This window comes from Siniperca chuatsi, linkage group LG18 (genome assembly GCF_020085105.1).
Source record: "Siniperca chuatsi isolate FFG_IHB_CAS linkage group LG18, ASM2008510v1, whole genome shotgun sequence".
Classification (NCBI taxonomy): domain Eukaryota; kingdom Metazoa; phylum Chordata; class Actinopteri; order Centrarchiformes; family Sinipercidae; genus Siniperca; species Siniperca chuatsi.
Window position 1 is genome coordinate 25,494,439 of NC_058059.1, and position 27,967 is coordinate 25,522,405.

Consider the following 27,967-nt stretch of genomic DNA (forward strand, 5'->3'; position numbering starts at 1 on the left):
GCTAGATGTTACAATGGTGTATTAACAGACTAGTTGTTTATGTAAGTCCAAAACCTTTCATTTGAATGTTACATAAATACTGTGAACCAAAATGCTGTGAAGAAAAATGAAGCTATTTCCCTGCAGTCCTCTGGGACTTTTTGCTGTTTAAATAAAATGTAAAGTTGGTTAAATGCAAGACTAGTTTTCATTTTTTTCTGTCTTATAAGTAGTAGTTAATGTCTTGAATCTAGGACAGTATTACTTTTGTAGAGCTTACAATAAGGTAAATACACTTGGATTGAGTAAACTGTGGCTTATTATGGCAAAAGAGCACTGCCTAATGCGAGTCAGAATGCTAACTTCAAGACATTTTGTCTCAAAATGCCAGTTTCTAATCTTATTTCAAGTAGGTGGTGGACTTAAATCTAGAACAGTGTAACAATTATAGAACTAAAAATTAGTTAAATACACTTGAAACAAACAGGATGACAAAAAAAAAGATCCTACTTTTGAGGGGAAAATACTATTTTTGAGCATTGCAAGCTTATTATAAGACACAAAACATCTCAATACTAGTAAAATATAGCTAAAAATGAGTTTTCCCAGCTAATTTCAAGATCACTCTTATCTTGTAAAGCTTAAATATAATGTCTTATTTCAAGAAATCTTACCAAGAGAATTTTCACTTGTTCCATTGGCAGATTTTTTTGCTTATTACAAGCAAAAATATCTTGTTTTAATTTTTTTTTGCTTATTTTTGGAGTGGCCTTTTTTCCAGTGTAGTAAAGATTGTAGTGTTAGGACTCCAGATGAATTCATTCATTTGGGTGATCATTAACTGAACTTTTGTTAGGAGACTGCATTCTCTTTCGTCCCACAATCTGGAAAGCCAGGAACACAGCATCTCTCTTTTCTTCCCACAGACGGGTAACGTTGTTACATTTTGGCACTTACTAGTACTACTAGTCTGAGCAACAATGTCCACTAGTATTACTATTGATGCTCAAAAATGTCCACTAGTACTAGTAATTGGTCTTATTCACCTTATAAGTAGTACTAGTAAGAACCAAAATGCTCACTAGTTGTCACTAGTTGTACTAGTAAATGCTAATAAGGAGGTGGGGAAGAACCGTGCATTGACGCTTCCTATTGGCTCTCCAGCAAGAATTCCACATTTCCAAACTTTAACCCTATAAGCCTGATGAGCTATCATTGCTGTTAATGGCCAGATCCTTGCTTAAGTATTGCATTAATAGTACTATTAATGCAGAATAATACATCCAAATGCATGTATCATGTATCATTTTTTTTTCTTAATGACAATGAAACATAAAATATTAAATTTGTTTGATTTTTGAGTAAAAGAAAAGCAGCTTTATTACTTTTTCTGACGTGCGAGGTCACACGAACATTTTATCAACAGAAATACCAGAATGTACATTAGCAATATTATGGAAGAGGATGCAATAACAAATAACAGCTTGTCGTTTTCAGTGTATGTAGACTACTGCCGCATTTACTATTGCCAGTAGATGGCAGTGGAAAATCACCTGAGGTGATGCCTTTTACTTCAAAAGTTTAAGAACCTTTTTTTTGTAGTGTCACAGTTCTTGTCAATCAGATTTATTTGTCTTTCTAATACTGTAGACATAAATAGGGCAACACTAAACAAACATACTGTCTTCACTAACATAACTGTTTAAGGTAGCCTACATAAGTTATATATTCATAGAAATTTTGACAAAAGTATCAAGAATAAAAATTCCAATTCACTTTGAAATGCTGTAATTATGAGATCGCTGTCTTGTATTTATTTCTTTGCTGTTGTGATGCAGGGGACGTTGGGTCTTAATAACATCATCGGCACAGATGTTGTTATTTCTAGTTTTAATGTATTTGTCTCGGCTTTATTGTAGAAACACTATTACTTAAGAAAGATATATACTCATTGGAAAAGCAAGCGATTGGTTTGGATTAAAGAGCAGCGAACTTTAAGACGATCACTGCCCACCACAGCTTTCGACCACCCAGCCAGACCAGCCAGACCAAACGCCCTAGGAGAAAAGGAAGAGAGCCAGGATAAGAGCCATGTAAACCCAGCTTGGATTTAAGGCTGCAACTGACCTGTCAGGAAAATGAAATGGACGTAAGAAATGGGACATAGGCTGGCCAAGCAACAGGAAATCAGAGACTGTTCCAAGGACCGCAGAACGGGTAGGGTTCGATTGAGCCGGTAACATCAATGTTAAAAAAAAGCTCTTTGAGGGTAGAGATTTGGGTTGAGATTTGCATGTGGCAGCTACCCTGGAGCACCTCATTGTATCAGTTTCCCGTCTTCCATAGTGGATCTGTAGGGATGGATTTTAACTTTGACATTTTACGCACACGTTTTATTTTGGAAGGACAACAATTATTTATGACTTGAATAATATAATGTCGCCTAATGGATCAAAACTAAACACAATGTTTTAGTCATGACAAAATGCTAAAATAACTGTCTTGTGTAATAAGAGAATGCTGCTGCTGAATATTTTAGCTCATCACAATTCAGAGCTGGTCCATTAAGGCTTCACAGCACACAGATTTGACCACTCAAAATCCTTGTCCCGCCTGCTTCATTTGCATGCAGTCCACTAGTGCCAATAGTGGTATTAGTAGGAGCAAAATAGTCCACTAGTACAACTGCCGGACTGTGTTCCAAGCTGACTGAGCACAACACTCTGGAAAGATGAGCAGAGGAGGACTCTGTGTTTACATCAATGATGCTTAGTGCGCAAACGCAGGATGTCTGGTGTTCTTCCAGGGATCTGCTGTAGCCACTCCTCCAGTTTGGGGGTCACTGCCCCGAGTGCGCCGATGACCACGGGCACCACTGTTGCCTTCACCTTCCAGGCCTTCTCCAGCTCTTCTCTGAGCCCTTGGTACTTCTCTAGTTTCTCGTGTTCCTTTTTCCTGATGTTGCCATCGCTTGGTATTGCCACGTCAACCACAACAGCTTTCCTCTGCTGTTTGTCCACCACCACGATGTCAGGCTGGTTCACCATTACCATTCTGTTAGTCTGAATCTGGAAGTCCCACAGGATCTTGGCTCGGTCATTCTCTACCACCTTTGGAGGTGTTTCCCACTTTGACCTCGGGGGTTTCCAGTCCATACTCAGTGCAGATGTTCCTGTACACTATGCCAGCTACTTGGTTATGGCGCTCCATGTATGCTTTTCCTGCCAGCATCTTACACCCTGCCGTTATGTGCTGGATTGTCTCAGGGGCCTCTTTGCACAGCCTACACCTTGGGTCTTGTCTGGTGTGGTAGATCTGGGCCTCTATTGCTCTGGTGCTCAGGGCCTGCTCCTGTGCAGCCATGATGAGTGACTCTGTGCTGTCCTTCAGTCCAGCCCACTCTAGCCATTGGTAGGACTTCTTGATATCAGCCACTTCAGTTATGTTCCGGTGGTACATCCCGTGTAGGGGTTTTCCTCTGTTCCCCATTGCCTGAGACATTCCCTGAGCACGTCATCTGTTGGGGCCTTATCTTGGATGTACTTGTGGATCTTGGATGTTTCATCCTGGATAGTGGCTCTCACACTCACTAGTCCACGGCCGCCTTCCTTACGGCTAGCGTACAGTCTCAGGGTGCTGGATTTGGGATGGAACCCTCCATGCATGGTGAGGAGCTTTCGCGTCTTAACGTCTGTGGTCTGTATCTCTTCCTTTGGCCACCGTATTATTCCCGCAGGGTATCTGATCACTGGCAGGGCGTAGCTGTTTATTGCCTGGGCCTTGTTCTTGCCATTGAGCTGACTTCTTAGGACTTGCCTTACTCGTTGGAGGTATTTGGCCGTTGCTGTTTTCTTTGTTACCTCTTTGAGGTTGCCATTTGCCTGTGGTATTCCAAGGTACTTGTAACCATCCTCAATGTCTGCTATTGTTCCTTCTGGGAGTGAGACCCCTTCTGTGTGGACTACCTTCCCTCTCTTTGTCACCATTCGACTGCACTTCTCAAGCCCGAATGACATCCCAATGTCAGAGCTGTAGAGCCTGGTGGTGTGGATCAGTGAGTCGATGTCCCACTCGCTCTTAGCGTATAGCTTGATGTCATCCATGTAGAGGAGGTGACTGATGGTGGCCCCGTTCCTGAGTCGGTATCCATAGCCAGTCTTGTTGATTATTTGGCTGAGGGGGTTCAGACCTATGCAGAACAGCAGTGGGGACAGAGCATCTCCTTGGTATATGCCACATTTGATGGATACTTGTGCAAGTGGCTTGCCATTGGCCTCAAGGGTGGTTTTCCACAGCCTCATCGAGTTTGCAATGAAGTCTCTTAGAGTCCTGTCGATGTTGTACATCTCTAAGCATTCAGTGATCCATGTGTGCGGCATTGAGTCATATGCTTTCTTGTAATCAATCCAGGCAGTGCACAGGTTGGTGTGTCAGGCTCTGCAGTCTTGGGTGACTGTTCTGTCAACCAGGAGTTGGTGTTTGGCTCCTCTGGTTCCTCTGCCAATGCCCTTCTGCGCTTTGCTCATGTATTGATCCATGTGTCCACTTATCTTAACCGCGATGATGCTTGACATGAGCTTCCATGTTGTGGAGAGACAGGTTATTGGCCGATAGTTGGATGGGACTGTACCCTTTGCAGGATCCTTCAGGATCAGGATTGTGCGCCCTTTGGTAAGCCATTCAGGGTGCGTCCCATCTCTTAGCAGCTGGTTCATTTGTGCTGCTAGGCGCTCATGGAGTGCAGTGAGCTTCTTTAGCCAGTAGGCGTGGATCCTGTCAGGGCCTGGTGCTGTCCAGTTCTTCATACCTGAGACTCTTTCTTGGATGTCTGCCGCTGTGATGGTGACTGGATTCTGTTCAGGGAGGTTGCTGTGGTCCTTTCTCAGAGCCGCCAGCCACTGTGCATCGCTGTTGTGTGATGCCTCCCTCTCCCATATACTTTTCCAGTACTGCTCAGTTTCCAGCCTTGGTGGGTCTGCTCTGCTGTTATTACCCTGCCATTGAGCGTACACTTTCGCAGGTTGAGTTGCGAACAGCCAGTTTATTCTTCTGGCTTCATTATCTCTCGTGTATCTCTTTAGGCGGCTGGCCAAGGCTTGGAGCCTTTGTTTGGCAGTTTCGAGTGCTTCAGGTATGGGCATCTGGTTGTACTTCTTGGGTACTTGCTTTCTCATTGCACCTCTCTCAGCCTCTGTCAGTTGGTTCACTTCTCTCCGGGCCTCCTTGATTTTTGCCTCCAACCTTCGTTTCCATGGTGGGTACTGTCTCTCATGGCTCCCATGGTTGCTCTTGTAGCCAAGCATCTCTAGGATCACTGCTGCTGAGGCGTATATCAGCTCATTGGTTTCAGTGATGGTTGTGGTAGGGATCGCTCTCAATGCTGCATTCACATCTTCTAGGAGACTTTCTGATGGTACTTCACTTAGCCGTTGTAGTTGGCGTCGGGGTTGCCTTGTATTCATCCTCGCCATGATCTTATCTTTCAGGTCAGTCGCTGCCTCGTTCACCGTGATTTCTCCTTGGGGCTTCGTACCCGTATCTCTGGTTGGGGAGCTGCTGGTTGCTCCCCTCTGACCTGTAGTCCTGGCTCCCCCTTGCCGTAGCATTTGTGTTGTATCTCGTCAATCTCAAGTTGTGATAGCAGTTGCTGCTTGTGGATGTTGGAACACTGAGCTACTAGTTGCTTCGCTGTAAGCCTTGATTGTGGGTTTCGAAGTAACCATTCATCCCACATCCTGTGCATGTAACCCCTCTGACTAGGGTTACTGGAGTAGTAGCATTCCAACAGAGCCTTGTTATCGCATCTCGCCCATCTCCGTCTTATATATACTGTATATATATATATATATATATATATATATATATATATATATATATATATAATATATATATATGCAAATAAATAACTGCATATATTGTTTTATTTATGTCATACATTACCCTATTTTAATATGAATTGAATGATCTGTTATGTTCCATGTGTGTAGCATGACGGGACTACAAACTTGCATTTCATTATACAGTACAACCTGTAAAATGATAAATAAATTATCTTCGTGGTGGAGTTCTGTTAGAATGTGTTTTAGCTGCTTAGTAGAGAACAGACAGCAGGTAGGTTTCACTGGAGTCTCTGGATCAGCTTTGAAGTAGGTGAGACTAAATCACACTGATATAGGTGCTGAAAACAAAAACAATAGAGGTGAGCTTTGTTCAATTCATTTTCCAAAAAGTCAAGGACAGAAAGAGATGAGTATCCGTTCCTCAATCCCTGAAGGTGGAGCTGGAACCTTTTTAGCCTTCTTCAGCTCCTTTCAGCATATTGCAATCAACAGCAATTATGTGACCTTGGTTAAAAATACTTTTATATTACATAGCCTGATATATTTCTGTTTGCAGGTTTGTGAGGATTGTGATGATTGGTAAAACTCGTGGGTAAAAAAGTATTCCAGTCTTCAGCGAGTGCGCAATCTGTGAAGGAGAGCTGCGAAAAATAACTGATCAACGGCCGCGGAAAGATCCTCGTGGCTGATACACCCGAGATTCTGGATACTTCTAAAAGTGCAGAAATCATAAAGAAAAAGATTGCAAAATGCATCCAGGTGTCCTCTCTCGGCCCTAATGCTTTCCTGCTGCAGCAGGTTCACCAAAGAAGCGTTCAAGCCCTGGAGAAAATCTTCGGACCTAAGGCGCCTAAGTACATGATCGTTATGCTCACGCGTGGCGATGAGCTGCAGGGCAAAGCCACCCGAAACTTCGAGAGGTGATAAACAGGTGCCATGTCTTCAACAACAAGAAAAGGAGGATCAGAACTCAAATGGTTCAGCTGATCAAGAGGAACAATGAGATGGTGGCGACAAATGGAGGCTGTCTGAGGAGGCGGAGCAGACACTGCAGACACTGCAGCAGCATAGGAAGGACCAGAGCAGCAGCAGGTTTACATGTCTCCTTCATGTCTAATTCTGCTGCAGAGGATTATTCTGTTTCAGCCGCACAAGACAACACCAACAACCTGGACCACTCCTTCTCCTACTCCAACATAAGGCCTGTTGTCTGATGGAAACAGCCTTCAGTTCCTTTCCACAGCTCAGTAAGTTTAAAATCTGGGTGGGATATAAACTTTTTGTACAACCAGCTACAGTGGATGGACAAAACTGACATTTTTTATCCGACATGATAATAAATGAAAAATGAATATTACATTGTAGAAACTGTGATTGTGTTTATGATCAAACCTGCAGGTCTCCTCTGTGGGGATGCTTCCTATGGAGGCTCCGCTCTCAGGGCCCCTCCACTGTCAGGACAGGATATGCACGCAAAAAATACAAAATTAAATGGTGTAGACAGACACTTCTGGTGAAAGTGATTTTGTTGATTTATGTTTAATTAATTAGTCAACTTTGTAATGTGAAAAACTATTAATTCCTTAAATGTAGTATATATATTGATTTTCCTGTTCTGTCTACATAGCATGTTCGTCCAACCCAAAGCTTTCCGTACAGCTGTGCAGCCTCTGCCAGTTCCTCTTCCCCATCTTAAGTGTATCGGGCAACTCCACCTTGGCAGAAAACACATGCTGGTTTGCTTTAACCCATTCTGCTGCCTTTCTGTACAATGTACAATCCTGGGCTCAACTCTGTCCTATATAAAAGACAGAGAGAAAAAAGGCTGTCTTCCTATAGCATAATTGCTGTACCAACAGTATAAAATATATTACATTCCTTCTTATATATATAGGATTATCTATAAAAAAAACTGTTATAAATGTTATGGTCCTAGTACACAAACTTAAATCAAAATAAGATTCATTCACACAGCCAGCAAAGTCTTTGCACGCTGTTTAAGTGTGAACAGCTTATTTCAGTATACATTTTTGTCTACACCAAACGGCCTGAACGATCATTTTGTCTTCTTTTGGCTGACAAATGATCAACCAGAGCATCATTGTCAACATTTTAAGACAAATGCAGACCTATGCCCTTGCTAAACTCTTTACAAAAATGTTTAATATAGCCCAACACGCAGTTATATATAAACAGTTAGCTTGAGTTATCCACAGAAATAAAGCTAATCTACCATAAAACCTCAGGAGGTAATGCTAGCCACCGTTGGCGTAACTAATGTTACCTTTCAAATGGCAAATAGCCTACCCACATGTGAAACATTCGGTAATGCGTGATGTAGATTTACACATATTGATAGCGGTAGCTATTTTGACGGCGAATATATGCAAGACCCATGGATTCAGACGTTTTTGGAAAATGCAAATCAGTCACCTACCGTTGGCTCTATGACGCGGCTCCTTTAAGTGAACGATGGGAGCCGCTCCCGTCTGAGAGCCAATTTCGCCTCTGCACCCCCACCCCTGGGAGCACACATTTAGATTGTGGAAAAAGAAACGCATGACGATGAACAATAACATTTTTGAACAGAGCAGAAATATTTTTGTTTCATATTTTATCATACAAATCAAGTTGAAATATATGTGTCTGTACAGAGTTGTGTAATTATTTATTAACCATATTTCTTCATTAGTAGTGTGTTATTCTTGACATATCCCACTTTTTAACCATCAAAATGACAGAAGAAGAGCTAAATGAAAAGCCGTTTGGGAGCCGAAAGAGCCATCCCTTATTGCTGAGTTGAGCTAATGTCTAAGTTTGAATTTGATCCAAATCTTACCCTATCATTATCCTAGTGATTATTGCGTTGATAAACCTAGTAACCCCCACCTCATTGTCTTCTTGTTAAACGTCCCTGGCCTTTGTTTTCCTGGTGTGTTGTATTTATTCTGTTTCTCTTGGACCTTGCTTTTGGATTTTTGGATTGTGGATTATTGCTTACCCCCCCTTGGACTTGTTTGCTTACAATCTGACCAAATACTATGGACCCAGCATATGAATTTTCTGATGAACTGTGTGATCTGATTTCGGACCTGGTGTGCTTGAAGAATATTTGGAAGAAGGCAATCAATGACAATTACAGAGAGACAGTAGTAGAAAGTTTAGTCTAAGCCTTGGCTGAGGAACTCCATACCTGCGTGCGCCATGGACTTCCTCTACACCCTCAAACCTCAGCCCCATGTTCCCAGTTATCAACCCCAGCCTGCCAGCATCCAGCATGCCAGCCTCCAACCGTCACTCCGGCCTGCTAGCCACTAGCCTTTACTCTGGCCTGCAAACCTCCAGCCTGCACCCTGGTCTATTAGTCTAGGGTTCATAAGCCTGCAACCTGCCTGCCCAGAACCGGCTAGCCACCTGCCAGATCCCGCTTTGGACAATCCCAGGGAGTCTCCTGTCTGGGGAACCCAGCTAGCCTTTAAGACGGCCCCTCCTAGAAAGCAGGGCCCCCGACGAGAGCCACAGCCATCCACTGCTAGACTGCTAGCCTTCAGTCACTAGTCCAGGTGGCTAGCCAAGATCCAGCCAGTTATCTCCACTGCCCAGCTCTTCATCCTCACCGCTGCCCAGTGCCATGGAGGATCGGCTGCCTAGCGTCACAGAGACTCAGCATTCTAGTGCCACAAAGATGTCCCCAGTCCTGCCTGGTTCCCATTTGGCTGTCCAGCCAATACCTGTTCCTGCACAGCGGTGGTCTCTTGTCCCTGCGCGGTGGTCTCCTGTCCCAGTTAGGCCGCAACCATCTCCAGTTTTGGTTGGGCCACAGCAATCTCCAGACGCTGCTCAGCTGCAGCAGCCTCCTGATCCTGTTGAGCTGCAGCTACCTCCTGATCCCGCACAGATAAAGCTTAATCCAGTTCCTGAGTGGCTGCAATCCACTGTTCCTGTGCAGCAGCAATCCTCTGAATCTAACATGCAACTGTTCCTGCTGAGCCACAGCGGCCTCGTGTTTCTGAGCTGCTGCAATCAGCAGTCTCTGAGCTGCAGCAGTCCTGCTGCTCTGTCACCAGTCTCCAGTCCTGCTGCCAGCCTCTAGAGTGGTTCCATCTACATTGCCGGCCACCAGCTCGACCACCTGAGAAGTTCTGCCTTTGCCGCCGGCCTCCAGTCCGACCTCCAGAGGGGTTACGCCTTCACTTCTGGCCTCCAGAGGGCTTCTGTCTTTGCCGCCAGCCCCCAGAGGGGTTCCGCCTTCACCGCTGGAGAATCTCATCAGCTTGGTGACCAACTGCTTTCATGTAGTCACCTGGGAGTGACCAGCTGGGCTCCTAAATCTGAGTCTGAATTCAAATTCGTCTGAATTCGGCGAATTCAAACCTGCACACCACACCAGAAAACCAACATAAACGCCTCATCTTTGCCAGCGTTCTGCTGTGATTAAAAAGTTGATGTCAAATAAGAAATGAATTCTTTTGAATTCTCTTTGAACTTTAGCATCTCATTGTTTTGTTAAATCACATACCTCACCTCACTATTGCCAATAACTTAAGGTTTACCTTATCATTCCATATCTGTACATTCATTTTCTTCATGATATACCTTATTAATCCTTAATTTATTCAGTTATAAGGCATTTAGCTATACATAATTTAATCAGTAAGAAGTTCTGTATATTTTCTTTCTTTCTTTCTTTCTTTCTTTGGCTCTAATATATAGAAATCTGACCGAGTTTATTGGTGGACCAAAACCATGACAACCCAGAGTTGAGACCAGGAGGCAGAGTTGCAGTCCTACGCAGAGAAGTCTCTGCGCTTCCATTAGAACAGTTACGCACCCATTGATTTTTGTCTTACTGAACCCTGGATGTGTCATGAAGAATATGTTAGCCTAAATGAATCCACTCCCACCAGTTATATTAATTGTCACACTCCTCAAGGCACCGGCGTCGACAGTTAATCAACCCTAAACCTAAACTGAATTATAACTCTTTCGAAAGTCTTGTTCTTTGTCTTTCACACCCAGCCTGGAAAACACGACAGCCATTGTTAACTATTTGTTATAGTGTACCACGTTCCTGAGCTTTATTCTGAATTTTTATCTGAATTTGCAGACTTTTGTCAAGTTATGGTAAATGGACTGTACTTATATAGCACCTTTCTAGTTTTTCTGACTACTCAAAGCGCTTCAACTACATATCACATTCACCCCATTCATACAGTGATGACAGTAATCATTCACACACACACTCACACAGCCCTCGGGAGCAATTTGGGGTTCAGGGTCTTGCCCAAGGACACTACGACATGTGGGTTGGGGGAAGCCGGGATCAAACCGCCAACCTTCCGATTGGTGGACGACCTGCTCTACCACAAAGCCACAGTCGCCCAGTTTAGTCCTTAACCCTTTGTAGGAGAATCAACTACTTTAATCAAATAATTGGGACACCACCCGGTAAACTGAATTAATTTGATCATTAAATTGATCAGTCTCTTAAGGATTGAATTATTTTCGAAAGATTGACCTTGTCTTCTGCTTCAAAGAAAACACACAGACAACTTCTTACTGATCAAATGAGGGCATTTATTTATAGCTAAATGCCTAATAACTGAATAAATGAAGGATCAATATGACAAAAAGAATAAACAACAGATATTGAAATCTGTATGAGGAGATAAATAGTGGCAATTGTGAGGTGAGGCATGTGATTTGATTATTAAAACCAAAACGATGAGTAACACTAGGACAATTAACTTATCTAAAAGGGAAGTGATTAATTTTATTCAACATCAAATCTTGCTGTGATAAAGCGGTGGCAGAGATGAGGCGTTCCCTCTGGTTTTCCAGGATTGAATCCACTGTGCAGGCTGTCTGCCTGTGACAGCAGGTCGCTCCCAGGTGACTCCGTGAAAGCAGTTGGTCACTGAGCTGATGAGGTTTGGCAAAGGTCTGGGCCAAGACACTGCTGGCACAGTTCTCTGGGAGATGCAGGATTCAAAGTCTCTTCGGTTAAATACAGTAAGATTGTTAATCACGTCGGGGGTAATGACTCCCGATTACGTCAATCAGAGGTCACTAAAGTTAATGTTGAGTCGATGTGTAGATATGCAAAGACAATGTCGGACTCCGTAGTTTTCTCTGGGCCCCTGCCAAACCTGACTAGTGATGACATGTTTAGCCGCATATCTTCATTTCGCCGCTGGCTGTCGGGGTGGTGTCCAGCAAACGATGTGGGCTTTGTAGATAATTGGCGGACTTTTTGGGGAAGACCTGGTCTGATTAGGAGAGACGGTATACATCCCACTTTGGATGGAGCAGCTCTCATATCCAGAAATCTGGCCGAGTTTATTAGTGGACCAAAACCATGACAACTCAGAGTTGAGACCTGGAGGCAGAGTTCCAGTCCTACACGCTTCTCTGCGCTTCCAGAGCAGTTACACACCCAAAACTTCTTAGTGATGGTATCTGCCCCCCGACCACTTAAATTAATAAAATCTAAAGTTAACAGAAGAGGAGTTATAAATAAGAACCTAAACAAAAACGCTGAAATAGCACAACAAAATAGGAGAATTAAATGTGGACTCTTAAACATCAGATCTCTGTCATCTAAAGCTGTACTGGTGAATGAATTAATATCAGAGTATCACGTCATGTCTTACTGAAACCTGGCTGGGTCATGAAGAATATGTTAGCCTAAATGAATCCACTCCGGCCAGTCAAATTAATACTCATATTCCTCGAGGCACCCGCCAAGGAGGGGGAGTTACAGCCATCTTCGACTCAAGCCTATTAATCAACCCTAAACCTAAACTAAAATATAACTCATATGAAAGCCTTGTTCTTAGTCTTTCACACCCGACCTGGAAAACACGACAGACAATTCTATTTGTTATAGTGTACCGCGCTCCTGGTCCTTATTCTGAATTTTTATCTGAATTCTCAGAGTTTTTATCAAGTTTAGTCCTTGAAACAGATAAAGTAATTATCTGTAGCTGTCATTCCTATTATTTCTAATGTATTAATATTAACACTACAATTACTATTCTACTATTTAAAAAAATAAAAACAAAAAAATTCTACGTAGTCTTTGCATTGTGCCTCCCTCTCCCCCACCCCCAAATCTTAGTGGTAACATTACAAAAATATATAAGTCAAAAGAAACAACTATTCAGTTTAATACTGAGGCATTAAAAAGGCATGCTTGGCAAAAGCTTAAATTGTGAGCTTTAGGCAAGGAAAAGAAAAACTTCAATAAATACATATAAGAAACTGAAGTAAAATAAAGCAACCGTTGAGAATATAACAGTTACTAGTTAGGAATGTACTTCCAACTTTTATGATAGGCGACTAGCAGACCTTATCTCAGATCACATCAGGGGGTTATAGAAGAAAGAGTGTGTTTGTTTGAGTGTGGGTAAATGTACAGTACATGTATCATGATGGTGTGCATGTCAGAGATGAGACATGGGGACAGACTGTACAGCTCTATTTTTACCACCAGCACCACCACCATATGCTGCTATCACACAGATGTCTGTACTGTAAATCAGTCACAGCTCAGGATAGTCATTCATAAACAGTATGCTAAAGAGGCAGCACAACGTGCTGATATTTGTCTAAGTATGTGTCAGTAGGTTTGCTTACATTTTTGCAATTTGATTTTGTATCTCATAATTTTGACTCAACATGAGTATTTTTATATTTGTCATTCCTTGTACTTATATTGTTTAGCCTGGTGAAATGCATTGTGTGGTATGGTATGTACCAAATATAAAATTATTCCTTGATTGCGGCTGTAAACAGCATACTTTTCTTTTTTAGGAGATCTATTTTCTTATCATGGTCCGGCTTTGCCTCTCCCTCAACCCTAGTGTTTCCAGTTGTTCTCCTTCTTCCCTTGTGTTTCCTGTATGTCCCCTGTTGGTTTCTGTCTGCATCAGTGTGTGTGTGTGTTTGTGTGTGTTTGTGTGATCTGGTCTAGGCGTGGCCTTCATTCCCTCTCCTACACACCTGCAACCAACTACCAATCAAGCCTTGTAGCCAAGGTTGGGCAGGCAGTCTTGAGTTGATACAGAGTCTATGCAGGCAGGCGAGCAGGTTCGGCAGGCAGGTTATCAGCAAACAAATACACATAAGAATGTAAGTCCAAGGCAGACAGACTGGCAGGCAGGGGAGGCAAGTTCGTAGGCAGACGGTACACAAGTGAGTATGAGCCAACACCACTGTGAGATCTTAGTCTACACTCAAACCACTCTTCTGTGTGTGAAATAACTGTTTGAGCTTTGAGTCCTTGTCTGAGTCCTGCTTTTTGGGTCCTGAGCTTTCTTAAAACTACATTACCACTACATTTCCTTTAGGACAGTGAATTTCCTAAATGTTGTTCTCATGACAGATCTGCATACTGAATGTGAGGAACAGAGGGTCACACCTCAAACCAGACAGACAATCCCAGCACCCAGTAAGGTGAGGTCAAGTGTCAAATGTCACAGCAACTGGAACAAATGTTATTTTTTTGTGTCCCCTCAAGGACACATGGGAGGATGAAATAAGAACCAGATATGCCAATTCAATTCTCTCTCAACACAGGAGACAATGCTGCTTGATAGTCATCTGTATGTCTCCTAACAACACCTGTACACATTCGCTTATAAGCAGCCTGAAAAAGCACATTCCACATTTCTTTCATGGCAATGAAACAAGACTTGTGGTAGTATCAAATGGATGTTTGCAGTAAATGTTTCTGGCAGAAGTGAAAAGAGGTCGCATGTCCATGTTTCAGGAGTGCTGACATTCCCAGCATGCTGTTCTGCACGGCCGACTATACATTTACGGTAGGCATATTTTTAGTTAGGACAGCCCCTTAAACATCTAAAAGCAGGTCAATGACTCTTGGAGTGACAGTATATAGGAGCAGAGCTGCCTGCCTTCACACGGATCACACAGAGGATCACCAGTATAAGGTACCGCACCTCCACCTCTGCAGGGTTCAGAATATGACAAATATGATCGGCATCCAAAAAAAAAAGAGAATAATGTGAACATAATAATTCTTCAGAGGTTACTGTGTGTGTGTGTGTGTGTTTGCGCGCAGGAGTTTGAAGATGTCTAGTGAGAAGAACCCTGAGGTAGTTGGCTGCGACGCCTCTATCATGAGGAATGTCTGGGAGATCAGAGAGAGAGAGTATGGACAAAAGATGCATCTGGAGCAGGAACGAATAGAGAAGAGTGCTCTGCCCTCGTAAGGACTGAAACTGTTTATCTGTCTGTGTGCACAGGCTGTCCTAACTGGTTTTTAATCTTAATTTCCGCAAACATTTTTTCAAGATTGTTTTGCCATTTTGCCTTTTATTGGATAGTACTAGTAGGAGAGATTGCTATTAAGTGGTCAGTGTCTCATACCCAGTAGCCACCAGGATGCTCTAACATGAACTTAAAATCATGAACTTAACATAAAATCAGATCTTTTTTAATAACTTATTCATAGTTATATATTGTGATTCAGAATTATTGAATACATTCAGTAGCAGAATAAGATTTTTTTCCCCCCCCTTCAATTTGAACATGATACTGACTTTTATATTACCTGATGTGGTCTGGATGAACTCAGGTCTCTTTTTACTGGCCTATCACATTGTCCTGCAGAGATGAATACAAACAAATTCATAATTTACCTGTATGTAGGCTAATGTAATCTACTACACAATCACTTCCCCTGCTGTTTGTCCTGAAGGAAACAAATATATGTATGCTAAAATGCAGTTCATAAAATTCTCTAAAACAGTTTAATCAAAAACTGAACATTCAGGTAAGCAGGCTATGGACTCAAAAGCTCGACTCTCAGGCAGGACAGGCATTAGTGTTTCCACTGCCTTGCTGTAAATATCTTGATCTGGCTAGCATGTGCATTGTTTTGGAAGCAAGTGAAAGAAAAACGCAACTTCTTTTAATACTATTTTTCTTTTTTAAACAGCTGTTTGCAGGTTGCGTAGTGATGAGATACCTATTTGTGGCTATGTAAGATTAATAACTATAATTTGAAGATACTTTAACAAAGTACTGTTCAAATACTTAGGTTACATGTAAGCCTACAAATAACAGATTTGGTTGCTTGGTAATAGTAATTTTGTTGAGAAATCTAACGTTATCAACCTTCCCTAGTAATGTTATGTCTTCATAATAATAAGCCAACAGCAAGATATAGCACGGTAGCAAGGCCAAAATAAAATGTTACGTTATAAGCCAGTTGTATTACAGTAATGTCCACTGTGACCTATACTTCCAACAATTCACAGCCAAATAAGTCATATTTCATACCTGTCTAGGAAGAAGAGGGCCAATTTGGGCTCCTTTTTGAATCCTTTCATATCCTGCAATTCTCTCCATCTGTTGAATGACCGACCAAGGTTGACTTGCGTTTTCCCCCTTGCTCTATCACTGTCTTTGCTGATCCTACCCCAGTATCAGCCATTACCACAAAAAGATACCGTCAAAAATAAAATTCTCTATAGAAAAATTTCCTCCTGCTTCCTTTTAACTGACTAACATATTATGGGATAATGTAATCACAGGCTCTTCCGGTCTGAGAATAAATGAATGAGTAAATCGTTTCGTCTGATTTCATAGGGAATCGGACCCGGTGACAGGCATTTCGAATACCTCTATATTAATAGCCAGTTTTCTCTCTGATGGTCTTGTTTGCTTATGTAGGTCATATAGAGGCATCAGCATTAATTTGAGACTGTTTCATAACCAGTTAAACTCCTTGTAGTTGCTTTAAGTAAACATATGCAAGTATAATCAGGAAAATGTACTTAAAGTATTAAAAGTAAAAGTACTATATTATATCATTAGATTATTACTACTCACTTAATATAAAAGCAGGATTTTACAGTTGTAATTGACTGAGGTAAAGCAAGTTTAAAACTTTGTGTAGGTCTGCAACTAATGATTTTCATTATAGATTAATCTGCTGATTATTGTCTCGAATGTTTGGTTTGTGAAAATAGTGAGAAATGCCCATCAAGTTACCCAGAGCCCAAAGTGACACAATGTGTTTGTTTTTTCAATGGCCTATAGCTATATTTTTCACCTAGACTTCCCAATACAAATAATAATGAACAAATTCATTAAAATTCAGCTTCAAACTTAATAGCAAATGGACAGGAATTTAAGAAGGTCATAAAGGATTTAAAGGACTAACCAGATATAATATGCATTCAAGAGACATGGTTGAGACCACATCTAGATTTTGTATTGGCAGGATACAATTCAGTCAGACATGATCGAATAAATAAACAAGGGGGTGGCTGTTGCACATTCATTAAAGATAATTTAGCATACAGAAGAATACATCGTTCAGGTGGACATGAATGCAGTTATTGAGGTATACAGAACACAAGGGTCAATCAAAATAATTAGTTATTACAATCCATGTCAAACTTTAACAGCACCAGTGTTTGAGGAAATACTGGGAGATTTCAATGCACACAATATCCTATGGGGAAATGATCATACTGATTATAATTGTACAGTGAATGAAGAAGTGATAGATCAGAAATCTTGTTTGTATAAACAATGGTAAAGGAACAAGATTAGATATAAATAGGAATAAGATGTAACAGATGATTTAACACTGGTTTCTGTGCACTGGATAGAGAGAGAGAGAGGGAGAGAGAGAGAAAAGATGGTGCTTTAAAAAGGCTCAATGGTACTAATTTAAAGAATTCTGCAGGGAATTAGCTAGTAACATTAAAATGAATGGAAATGTAGATGAATGTGCTAGTGAAATTACGTGTATGATAATTGAAGCTGCCTCAAAAAGTCCTAAAACAGTGATAACAGGGAATAAGAGAATTGTGGCATGGTGGAATGATGAGTGTAGCTTGACTATTAAGAGGGAAGCACAATGCAAATACCACCTAGATTTTTTTTAATTATTTTTTATAAATAGTAGAATGGTAATTGTAATGTTTATTAATAAATTAGTAATAATAGGAATGACAGCTATAAGAAAAATAATGTCAGCATCAGTAACAGAACCAACAACAACGACTGTAGTAGCAGTTGTCGAGCACAAACACGGGGGCAGCAGGTGGCCCACAACCACAGATCAAGTCTCTGCAGCTCCAGAGGCAGAAATACCTGCTGAAAGCGACAGAAGGAGAGAGGAGAGAAACGAGAAAGCACAAAACTACGGGAGAGAGATGATGTTGAGTTAGTAACATGCAGTAATGGGATAAAAATGCATACAGATGGAGAGGGAGGGAAAGAGAGAGGAAAGTCTCCCGGCAGTCTAGGCCTATAGTAGATAAGTATAACTTAAGGGATGGTTCAGGACTCACCCAGGCCAGCCCTAATTATAAGCTTTATCTAAGAGGAAGGTCTTAAGCCTACTCTTAAATGTGGAGATGATTCCACAGGAGAGGAGCTTGGTAACGGAAAGCTCTGGCTTCCATTCTACTTTTGAGACTCTAGGAACCACAAGTAACCCTGCATCCTGGGAGTGCAGTGTTCTAGTTGGATAATATGGTATTATGAGATCTTTAAGATACGATGGTGCCAGACCATTAAGAGCTTTGTAGGTGAGGAGAAGGATTTTAAATTCTATTCTGGGTTTTACAGGATGCCAGTGCTGAGAAGCTAACATTGGAGAGATTTCTCTTTTCCTAGTTCTTGTCAGTACACGTGCCGCAGCATTCTGGATCAACTGGAGAGTCTTAAGGGACTTATTCGGGCAGCCAGACAATAAGGAATTGCAATAGTCCAGCCTAGAAGTAACAAATGCATGCACTAATTTTTCTGAAAATTTAGATAAAAACTCAGAATAAGGACCAGGAGCATGGTACACTATAACAAATAGAATTGGCTGTCGTGTTTTCCAGGTTGGGTGTGAAAGACTAAGAACAAGGCTTTCATATGAGTTATATTTTAGTTTAGGTTTAGGATTGATTAATAGGCTTGAGTCAAAGCTGCAACTCCCCCTCCTCGGCCGGTGCCTCGAGGAATATGAGTATTAAAATGACTGGGCAGAGTGGATTAATTTAGGCTAACATATTCTTCACGACAGTCAGTATCTTCTTTTCCTTTTGGCTGTTTCCTTTCAGGGGTCGCCACAGCGAATCATGTGCCTCCATCTAACCCTGTCCTCTGCATCCTCTTCACTCACACCAACTAACTTCATGTCCTCTCTCACTACATCCATAAATCTCCTCTTTGGTCTTCCTCTAGACCTCCTGCCTGGCAGCTCCAACCTCAGCATCCTTCTACCAATATATTCACAGTCTCTCCTCTGAACATGTCCAAACCACCTCAATCTGGCCTCTCTGACTTTATCTCCAAAACATCTAACATAAGCTGTCCCTCTGATGTACTCATTCCTGATCCTGTCCATCCTCGTCACTCCCAAAGAGAACCTCAACATCTTAAGCTCTGCTACCTCCAGCTCTGCCTCTTGTCTTTTCTTCAGTGCCACTGTCTCTAAACTGTACAACATCGCTGGTCTCACCACCGTCTTGAACACCTTTCCTTTCATTCTTGCTGATACTCTTATCACTCAACACACCTGACACTTTTCTCCACCCGTTCCAACCTGCTTGCACTCGCTTCTTCACCTATTTTCCAGTCTCCATTGCTCTGAACCGTTGACCCTAAGTACTTAAAGTCCTGCACCTTCTTCACCTCTGCTCCCTGTAACCTCACCGTTTCACCTGGGTCCCTCTCACTGACACACATGTATTCTGTCTTACTGCGGCTAAGCTTCATTCCTCTGTTTTCCAGAGCAGATCTCCATCTCTCTAGATTTTCCTCCACCTGCTCCCTGCTGTCACTACAATGTCATCCGCAAACATCATAGTCCATGGAGATTCCTGTCTAACCTCATCTGTCAGCCTGTCCATCACCAGAGCAAACAAGAAGGGGCTCAGAGATCCTTGATGCAGACCCACCTCCACCTTGAACTCCTGTCACACCTACAGCACACCTCACCACGGTCTTACAGTTCTCATACATGTCCTGCACCACTCTAACATACTTCTCTGCCACTCCAGACTTCCTCATACAGTACCACAGCTACTGTGGTAATTGAACAAGCTAAGCATAGGTGGTAGGTTATATAATTGGATCATGGATTTTCTATCAAACAGAACATTTCAAGTTAAAGTAGGATCAGAAATCTGATAGTTTTGTTATTAAAATGGGATACCACAAAGTAGCATCATCAGTCCAATTCTATTTATTATCATGATTAATGATATCTTTGAAAATACAGGGACAGGTCAGCATTGTACGCAGACGATGGACCAATCTGGAAATGGGGAAAAAATTGCTCACATGTGTTGAAAAGTATATAGAAAGCAATAGTCAGTGTAGAGATATGGTCTTATGATTGGGGATTCAAAATTTCAGTAGCAAAATCATGCTATATGCTGGTCACTAAAAAGAAGATCAGAATCTGTATCAGAATCAGAAATACTTTATTGATCTCCGAGGGGAAACTCTTTTGCTACAGCAGCTCACTATCACATCAGTGCACACAGGAATAGAAGTACTAAGCAAAAAAAAATAATACACTATAATACAGGTCAGAAAATAAATTAAGTACCAAGTGGGTATAAGTATAAAATAAAATAAGTGTGAAGTACAAAGTGGGTTTACAGATAGGTAAGATAGGTAACGAGCAGGGGTTAACATTATATAGCAAGCCCATGGAAAGACTCAGAGTGTTTAAATATCTTGGTCTATGGATTGATGAAAAATACACATGGAAGAATCATATAGAAAATATTGACAGCAAATGTAAAAAGGTGTTAAATTTAATGAGATGTTTGGTCGGAAGAAGCAATATTACACATAAACAGGGCTTTGATGAGAGCTACTTTGGATTATGGTTGCATGGTGTATGAAGCAGCAGCAAAAACTCACCTAGAAAAACTGGACAGGATACAATACAGAGCACTAAGACTTAGTATAGGAGCAGTCAAAACAACGCCCATTAATGCATTGCTCGTTGAATCCAGCGAACTGCCTCTGCATCTGAGGAGAACTAAGTTATCACTAACATACTGGATAAGAATCCAGGGAGGAGGAGATGGAAATTTAGCATCAACTGGTCTGCAGAATTGTTGGGAATACACAACATTTTCTGGTAAAGGTTTCGGCTGGGATATTAACAAGAAGGCGAAACAGTACAAATTAGATACATTTGATACTATACAACACAGCAGTTATCCATAGCAGCATTTCCCCATGGATATTTCTACAACCCAAAGTAAATCTTCATATATTAGAAAAGAGAGGAATAATAATATTGGGTGCATGGTTCAAGAGTATTTGAAGAAAAGGTACTATAATTATCTTAATATTTTTACAGAAACACTCAAATAATGAACATGTAGGGGTGGGTATATATAGTACATCCCGGAATTTGACAAAGGAATTGTTAAGAGAATCTCAAACAGGTTATCAGTATACACAGCAGAAATGACAGCAATAATCATCAGTCTTCAGTGGGTAGAGGAGGTTAAACCGATTAAAGTAGTGGTATGTTCAGATTCTGCTGCTGCAATACAAAGTATACAGTCAGGAGAAACAGTCCGAGAGGATCTTTTAATTGAGGTTTATATAAGGCTACTAAATCTGCAGCAACTAGGAATAGATGTTAATTTCTGCTGGATACCAGCACACGTTGGAATAGAAGGAAATGAGATTGCAGATAAACTTGCTAAAAATGCACAAAAATGATAATGACATTTTAGAAATTTCTTTTGGGAGATCAGAAGCAAAATCACTAACTCATCAGGGAATAATCATGGCAGGAAACATGGAATAATGACAGTAAGGGTAGAGAATACTATAAAATCCAAAAATCTCAGTCAGAAATAATCAAGGTAAATGTAGGAAAGTAGATGTTATCTTTTCTATGTTAAGGTTAGGACATACATAGGACTCAATGCTACTTTGTATACCATGAAAAAGTGTTAGATAAATGTGAGACTTGTAACTGTAAGAAATCTGTTGAACATGTGCTGATGGGATGTAGGAGGTTCACTGTAGAAAGAGAGACTGAGTGGTACAGATGGGCAGGGAGTGGAGCATCAAAGGTCTGTTAGAGACAGGGGATAAACAGTTACAGGTTCAAAGGGCTTTATTCAAATATTTACAAAGAACAGGTATAATATCTAGAATATAAATCTATAAAGTGTTAATTTATTTTGTTGTTTGTTAGTTTTGATTAAAGTCATGATGTTACACACTCCCATCCAGTAAGGTGGCGGCATGCACCTTTAACGTTGGTTTGTAGCCCACCAGTAAATCAAAGAAGAAGATGATGTGGGTTGCAATGGCACTGTCCGTATTTCCGCTCATTTAATCCACGGGAAGGATAGGAAAACGACGCTAGCAAATTGGTGGTTTGGCATAATATGATTTGTGACTGGATCAGAATGGCAAATAGTAGTGGATTGTCGGAGGATGACGATATGGAGACGGAATGGACAAATTGTGAGTGGTAGGAAAGGAGGAGGAGGGAGGAAGGACAAAAGAGATAGCCAGTCGACATCTGCGGGAAAACGGGCATTAGAAGAGAAGGAGGAAGTGCGAGAAACCAGGAAAAAGATTATGATGGAGTAAATTAAGGTCATTCTTAAGTTTAAGGTAGGGAGCAACATAAGATCAATTAGTCCAATAACGTTGACAAGTGGATTGAGGAAGGCAATTGGGGATATAGAAATGGCAAAGGTGTTGTGAGATGGCAGTTTGTTGGTGAAGTGCAAAAATGCTGAGCAGAAAAATAAAGTGAAGAAACTGCAAACAGTGAGTAAAAAAGAAATAATGGAAAGAAGGATAGTTGGTGAGAGGAGAGGAGCTAGGGGAGTGATAACAGGAATCCCCGTTGGAGAAAACTTGAACTAAGGAAAGTGATAAAAGGAGGAAAAAGTCACAGGAATTAGACAGCTGCAGGCCTTCAGGAATGGGGGAAAAGTGGATAGTGAGTCAGTACTGCTTCAGTTCAATGATGAGGTGCTTCCTGTAAAAGTGATGGTAGGCTACATGAGCTTTAATGTAAGAGAATATGTTCGTCCTCCAATAAGATGTCATAAATGTCAGCGGTATGGTCATACGGCTAATGTATGTAAAGGAAAACAAAGATGTGGAAGATGTGGAGGAGAACATGCATATGGAGAGTGTGGAAGCAATGTTCAGGTTAAATGCTATAACTGCGGAGGAAACCACACAGCAGCGTATGGTGGTTGCACCGTCAGGAAGCAGGCAGTGGAGATTCAAAGAGTAAGAGCAAAACAGAAAGTAACATAAGCAGAGGCTGTGAGAATGTGTAACAGAGAAAGAAGAGAAGAGGGAATCAACTAAAGGCATCCTGAAACAAATGCAGGAACAGCACAGATACATAAGGACAACACAGGTATATCAATGGACAGGTTAGTGCTGTTTTTAGCCTACGTCATAAAGAGAAAGTAATAATCAAGACAGAAAAAATCTAAATCATAGTAAAGGCAGCGGCAAAATTCCTAAATATGAAAGATTTATCGTGGGAAAAGATACATGCTGACCTTAGTCAGGGAGAAGGGACCTCAGAGACAGCTTTGCAGATCATACCATAATGTTGTTACTATTACAATGGAACGCCAATGGAACGAAGTCTGATAGCAAATGGACAGGAGCTTAAAGGCTACATTGATAAATTAAATAGGAAACCAGATGTCATATGCATTCAGGAGACATGGCTCAAGCCAAATCTTGAGTTCATTATTAAAGGATACACAACCATACGCAAAGATAGACACAATGGAAATGGTGGAGGGTGTGCAATATTCATTAAAGAAGGTATAAAACATAGATGGTTAAGTACAGTACAAGAAATAGAAGTAGTAGTAGTTGAAATATGGTGCAAGAAAGAAAGTATGAGAATAGTAAACTTATATAACCCATGCAAAAAACTAGAAAAGGTAAAACTAGAATCAATACTGGAACATTGGAGAGGTAATATCATCTGGTGTGGAGACTTCAATGCGCACAGCACAGTACGGGGCAAACGAGAGGATTTAAATGGAGAAATCAGAGGAACTAATGGACAAAAAGGAACTGTATGTTTAAATGATGGATCAGGCACACAGGAAAATTTAGTGAATTTAGTTTCCTACTCCCACTATAGGGAGTGATCACTATCCTATATTCACAAGTATTGGAGTAGAAAGGGAAGTAGAACAGGATGAGAGAGAACGAAGATGGAAATTTGAAGAAGCAACTTGGAACAAGTATAGAATAATAACTGAAGGGAAATTAAAGGAGGTAAATATGAACCAGACAATTGTAGACCTCAATGCAGAAATAAACTTTTTAATATTAGGAGCAGCAAAAGAGTCAATACCAAAAAGAAATAGTAGGAAATGGAAAAAGATAGTTCCGTGGTGGACACAAGAATGCACTTCTGCAATAAAAAAATCAAAATAAGGCCTTTTAAAATCTTGAAGAAAACACATAATTTTCAGAATCTTATTGACTATAAAAGAAAGCAGGCAGTAGTTAGGAGTACAATAAAAGGGTTAAAAGGGATTTTTGGAAGAGGTACTGTGAGAGCGAGTATGGGGGATGATTAAGAGGATGTCCGGAAATAGAAAAGAGTATGGATATCCTATAATGAAAGATGGGGGAAATGTAGTTATAGAAGGTAAGGATAAAGTACAATTACTAGCAAGGACATTTGTTAAGGTACATAGTACTGAAAATTTGAGTAATGAGGAAAAGAAACAGAGATAGAACACAATAGAATAGAAAAAAAATGTAGAAGCTCTGCAGTATGTTGAGGAAGACAGAAGTGCAATAAATATGTTGAGATATATAGATATCTATATATATCTATATCTATCTATCTATATCTATCTATCTATATATCGCTATATAGATATCTCTATATATAGATATCTATATCTATCTCTATATCTCTCTTTTTTATTGCAATACTTTCATCAGTAAGCCATAGACTGAATCACCATTGTGTTACTTCATTCGGCGATAGTGTCTTAACAGATATTTATTTAAATAAAAATCTTAGATTATAACTTCAAGGAAAGAAAAGCTGTTAATAGTGCAAAAATGAGGTCACCATTAAAGATTTACAGTTTTCCAAGAAGTGTCCATTTCATTCTGTCTTTGAGAGATGGTGTCCATGTATGTACTATTTTTTTTTTTTTCCTTTTTCTCATATTTTATATTTTATTTTTTCTTACATATTATTTTTCACAGTATTAACAAGGACTGGGAAAATCGTCTAGCTGCCAGACTGGGTAACTACAAAAGGGTGGAGAGAAAAACTAAACCTGCTGAGAATCAGACAGACAACGTCTGGAAGAGCAAGCGACCCCAGGTTCCTCCTAGTCATCCTCATGGTGCAGGTCAAGGTGTACACGGCAGACCAGGAGGCCACAGAAGAGGCTTCACCACTCCTGCCCCCAACTACAAGGACAAAAGGGGGCAGGACAAGAATTTAAACAAGCTTCAGTTATTCATGTTCATCACCCCGACTCAACCTTCTGCTATGGTGTGGGGGAAGTCATGGAAGTTCAACAAATCCTTGCCATTACCAGCAGAGGGCACTGCAGCTAGATCAGACTGGGGCAAGTGCTGGATGTTTGCTACCCAGCAGCCTTATTCTGAAGAAGGAAAGCCTTGGTCAAACGGGCTCAACATGATAGATTCTTACAGCCGTCATCTCTGGAAGAAATCTGATTACAGGGTGGTGGAATCACAAGAGCTAGACTTGAGTCTTCCCACTGAGGAGTGGCAGATGTCCTGGAGAAAATCTGAGAAAAACAATAAGAAGGGGGATACATCTTCTGTAAATGGAGAGAATGTCCCCAAATCTGGATTCCTCACCTTGTTGGTGCAGACTCAGCACCACAATGAAGCCTTGTGCTCATCAGAGTGGAGTGAGTCATGGAGATCCACCAAGCCAGCAAGTCAGCAGGATCATTTTACAGTTCCAAATGATGGTCTAATGAATGAGTCTATTGCTAACAAGCAGGATAACGATGGAGAGATGAGCTCCAAGTGGGAAGAATGTTGGAGGCTTGTCAACCACCATGGCTGCAACAAATCCAAGTTGCCTCAAGTTCAAAAATCTCACAGTCCAGAGTGGGCCGATTCATGGAGAGCAGCCATGGTGGTCTTCAACAACCACAAGAATTCTGATCCCTCTCTGAGGCAAGATCACAGGGATACCTATGATGATTGCGGCCAGCAGAAAGAGTCACATCTCCACAAAATCAAGAAGTACAGAGATCTGTACTTGCAGCTCTGCAATGAATTTAAGGCTCTCTCTGAGTGGAGCAAGTCATGGCAGGTTACCAAAAACAACTCTAAATCATGTGAAGAAATAGAGAAAGTCCTGAAGGTCTCGCCACCAAGGGTGGAGACTGCTTTGGAGGCTCAGAAGGTGGGGAAGAACCCAAAGTGGCAATATTCCACATCAGAGAAAGCTGACTTATGCTATGAGCAGCTGAAACATAATGTGATATATCGACCAAAGAGAGAATTCACCCAATCTAAGCTACTTCATCTGAAACGCCTGGAAAATGTCCTGTCTGCCTCAGAATGGAGGGATTCCTGGAAGACACTGAAACACAGAATGAGGATGGAGAGAAGAATGAGGCCTGACCCTTTGAGGCCTTTCAGAGCATCTGAGAAGGGAGGAGACATGAAGCCTACTACCTCAGAGTGGAAAGACTCATGGAAATTCACCTGTCACCCTCTACCTCAGGAGCCTGAACTTTGGGAGCAGGGTTGGTCCAACACACCCCAAATCCAAGAAGATTGTGCGAGGGACCAGAACCACTTTGCACCTGTAGAACTCCCTAAGAATGGGCCGACCGGGGAGCGGAGTTGGGGAGAATCTTGGAGATTATTGAGGCCCCAGCACCAATCAGAACCTGGGCAGGACAAGGCACAAACCAGCAAGGGAAGGTCAAGTGTGACTTCACACCATCCTGACAATTCACGGATACACAGGAGGCACGCTAGGTCAGTTTCTGACTGGCAGGAAGTCTGGATGGTCTCAGAAACTCAGTTCCGTCATGACATATCCTCCTTAACCCAATGGTGGGAAGCCTGGAAGTGCTTCGTCTTCCACACAGGGCACTGGACTGAGCAGGTGCCTAGAGAGAAAAAGGTGGATGTGTTAATGGAGATCCAACCCCAGAAAGAGAAGATTTCTTTGCTGACAGCCAAAGCTAAAATGAGCTGGTCTTTTGACAACCAGATGTTCAGGAAAAGATATCCTGAGAAACAGTGGAGCGCTTCATGGAGAGCTGGGTCACTTCTGAAACATCAACCAAGTCATTATGAATCTTCAGGGATACCTGGGAAAAGCATGACCAGCACTACTCAGGAGCAACATGCCACTGCTAATGGGCATGGATCTAAGTGGGGAAGGTCGTTCAGGCTCGCCAACCCCATGCCACATGTGGAGCAACCCTGGGTGAAGTCCTCTGCTAACCCATATCACTATACAGTCATGTGGTCAAGAGGAAAGAATATACAAAAAAACATCAACACCAACTTTAGCAACAACGCTGCAACCTTCAGGCTTTGGGGAAACTCCCATCGGTTCCTGCAGGGGGCCAGTGCACAAATCAAAGACAAAACTAAGTCTAAGGAATCCGTTAACCCTAGGACGATTATCACAAAAAAGACCAAAACAAGGAGAAATTTGTACTCCACCATTGAGAAGGAGAAACAATCAGAGAGGAAGTGGGCAGGATGCCACCTGTTGGGTAAAACCCAACCACGTCCCAAGAAAGGCCCTCCTTCAGTAAAGAAGCTTAAGATAGAGGATGAATACAAAGACAAGTTCTTTGAAGAGTGGGTAGAATCTTGGAGGTTCTTTGTCCAGCCTGGTAGTCTGAAAAAGCAGATGCCCATCAAGTCGCTCTCAGGTTGGGATGAGTCATGGAAGTTCCTCCTTCCACCATACCAGCCGATGAACAGCCCCAAGACCAAATAGAAGGCACGGCTCAGTCAACTTTTAGCTTATTCAAATCAGATGGATACATATTCTTCAGACTTCAAACATCAGATTACCTGAAGCATTAACACTGGGCACATACATGTCAATAAATAAAAACTGAATGCTTTACTACTTGCAG

The 27,967-nt window shown here is 41.5% G+C and overlaps 2 protein-coding genes and 1 pseudogene across 7 annotated transcripts in view; 2 read left to right on the forward strand and 1 right to left on the reverse strand.

The window, feature by feature from the left end:
- LOC122865149 (glutamic acid-rich protein-like) overlaps positions 1–27,967 on the reverse strand; it is an 86,499-nt gene that overhangs the window by 52,207 nt on the left and 6,325 nt on the right. Inside the window, exons 3-4 of one of the 3 annotated variants that reach the window (XM_044173179.1) lie at positions 8,257–8,341; positions 7,212–7,270 (exon numbers count right to left, since the gene is read on the reverse strand). The exons of the other annotated variants lie outside the window; for them this stretch is intronic. The gene's annotated coding sequence lies outside the window, so the exon portion shown is untranslated. The remainder of the gene's footprint in view (positions 1–7,211; positions 7,271–8,256; positions 8,342–27,967) is intronic. 3 annotated transcript variants of the gene reach the window in all.
- Positions 6,399–7,152, forward strand: LOC122866019 (annotated as a pseudogene).
- On the forward strand, positions 13,558–27,957 carry LOC122865150. 4 transcript variants are annotated; one of them, XM_044173186.1, is made up of 5 exons: positions 13,559–14,015; positions 14,206–14,276; positions 14,593–14,773; positions 14,905–15,051; positions 25,071–27,957. In XM_044173186.1, the coding sequence occupies exons 4-5, from the start codon at positions 14,915–14,917 to the stop codon at positions 27,823–27,825; spliced, it is 2,892 nt and encodes a 963-aa protein (XP_044029121.1). In that variant the 5' UTR covers positions 13,559–14,015; positions 14,206–14,276; positions 14,593–14,773; positions 14,905–14,914; the 3' UTR covers positions 27,826–27,957. The 4 variants fall into 4 exon arrangements, with proteins under 4 accessions (XP_044029122.1, XP_044029121.1, XP_044029123.1 ...); XM_044173187.1 differs by lacking the exon at positions 14,593–14,773 and having other exon boundaries at positions 13,558–14,015; XM_044173188.1 differs by lacking the exon at positions 14,905–15,051 and having other exon boundaries at positions 13,563–14,015.

Excerpts from the sequence above, each read along its gene's own strand:
- LOC122865150 (XM_044173187.1), top strand. The coding sequence starts at position 14,915 with ATGTCTAGTGAGAAGAACCCTGAGGTAGTTGGCTGCGACGCCTCTATC. Across the intron at positions 15,052-25,070 it reads GAGAAGAGTGCTCTGCCCTC|TATTAACAAGGACTGGGAAA; the intron begins GTAAGGACTGAA and ends TATTTTTCACAG.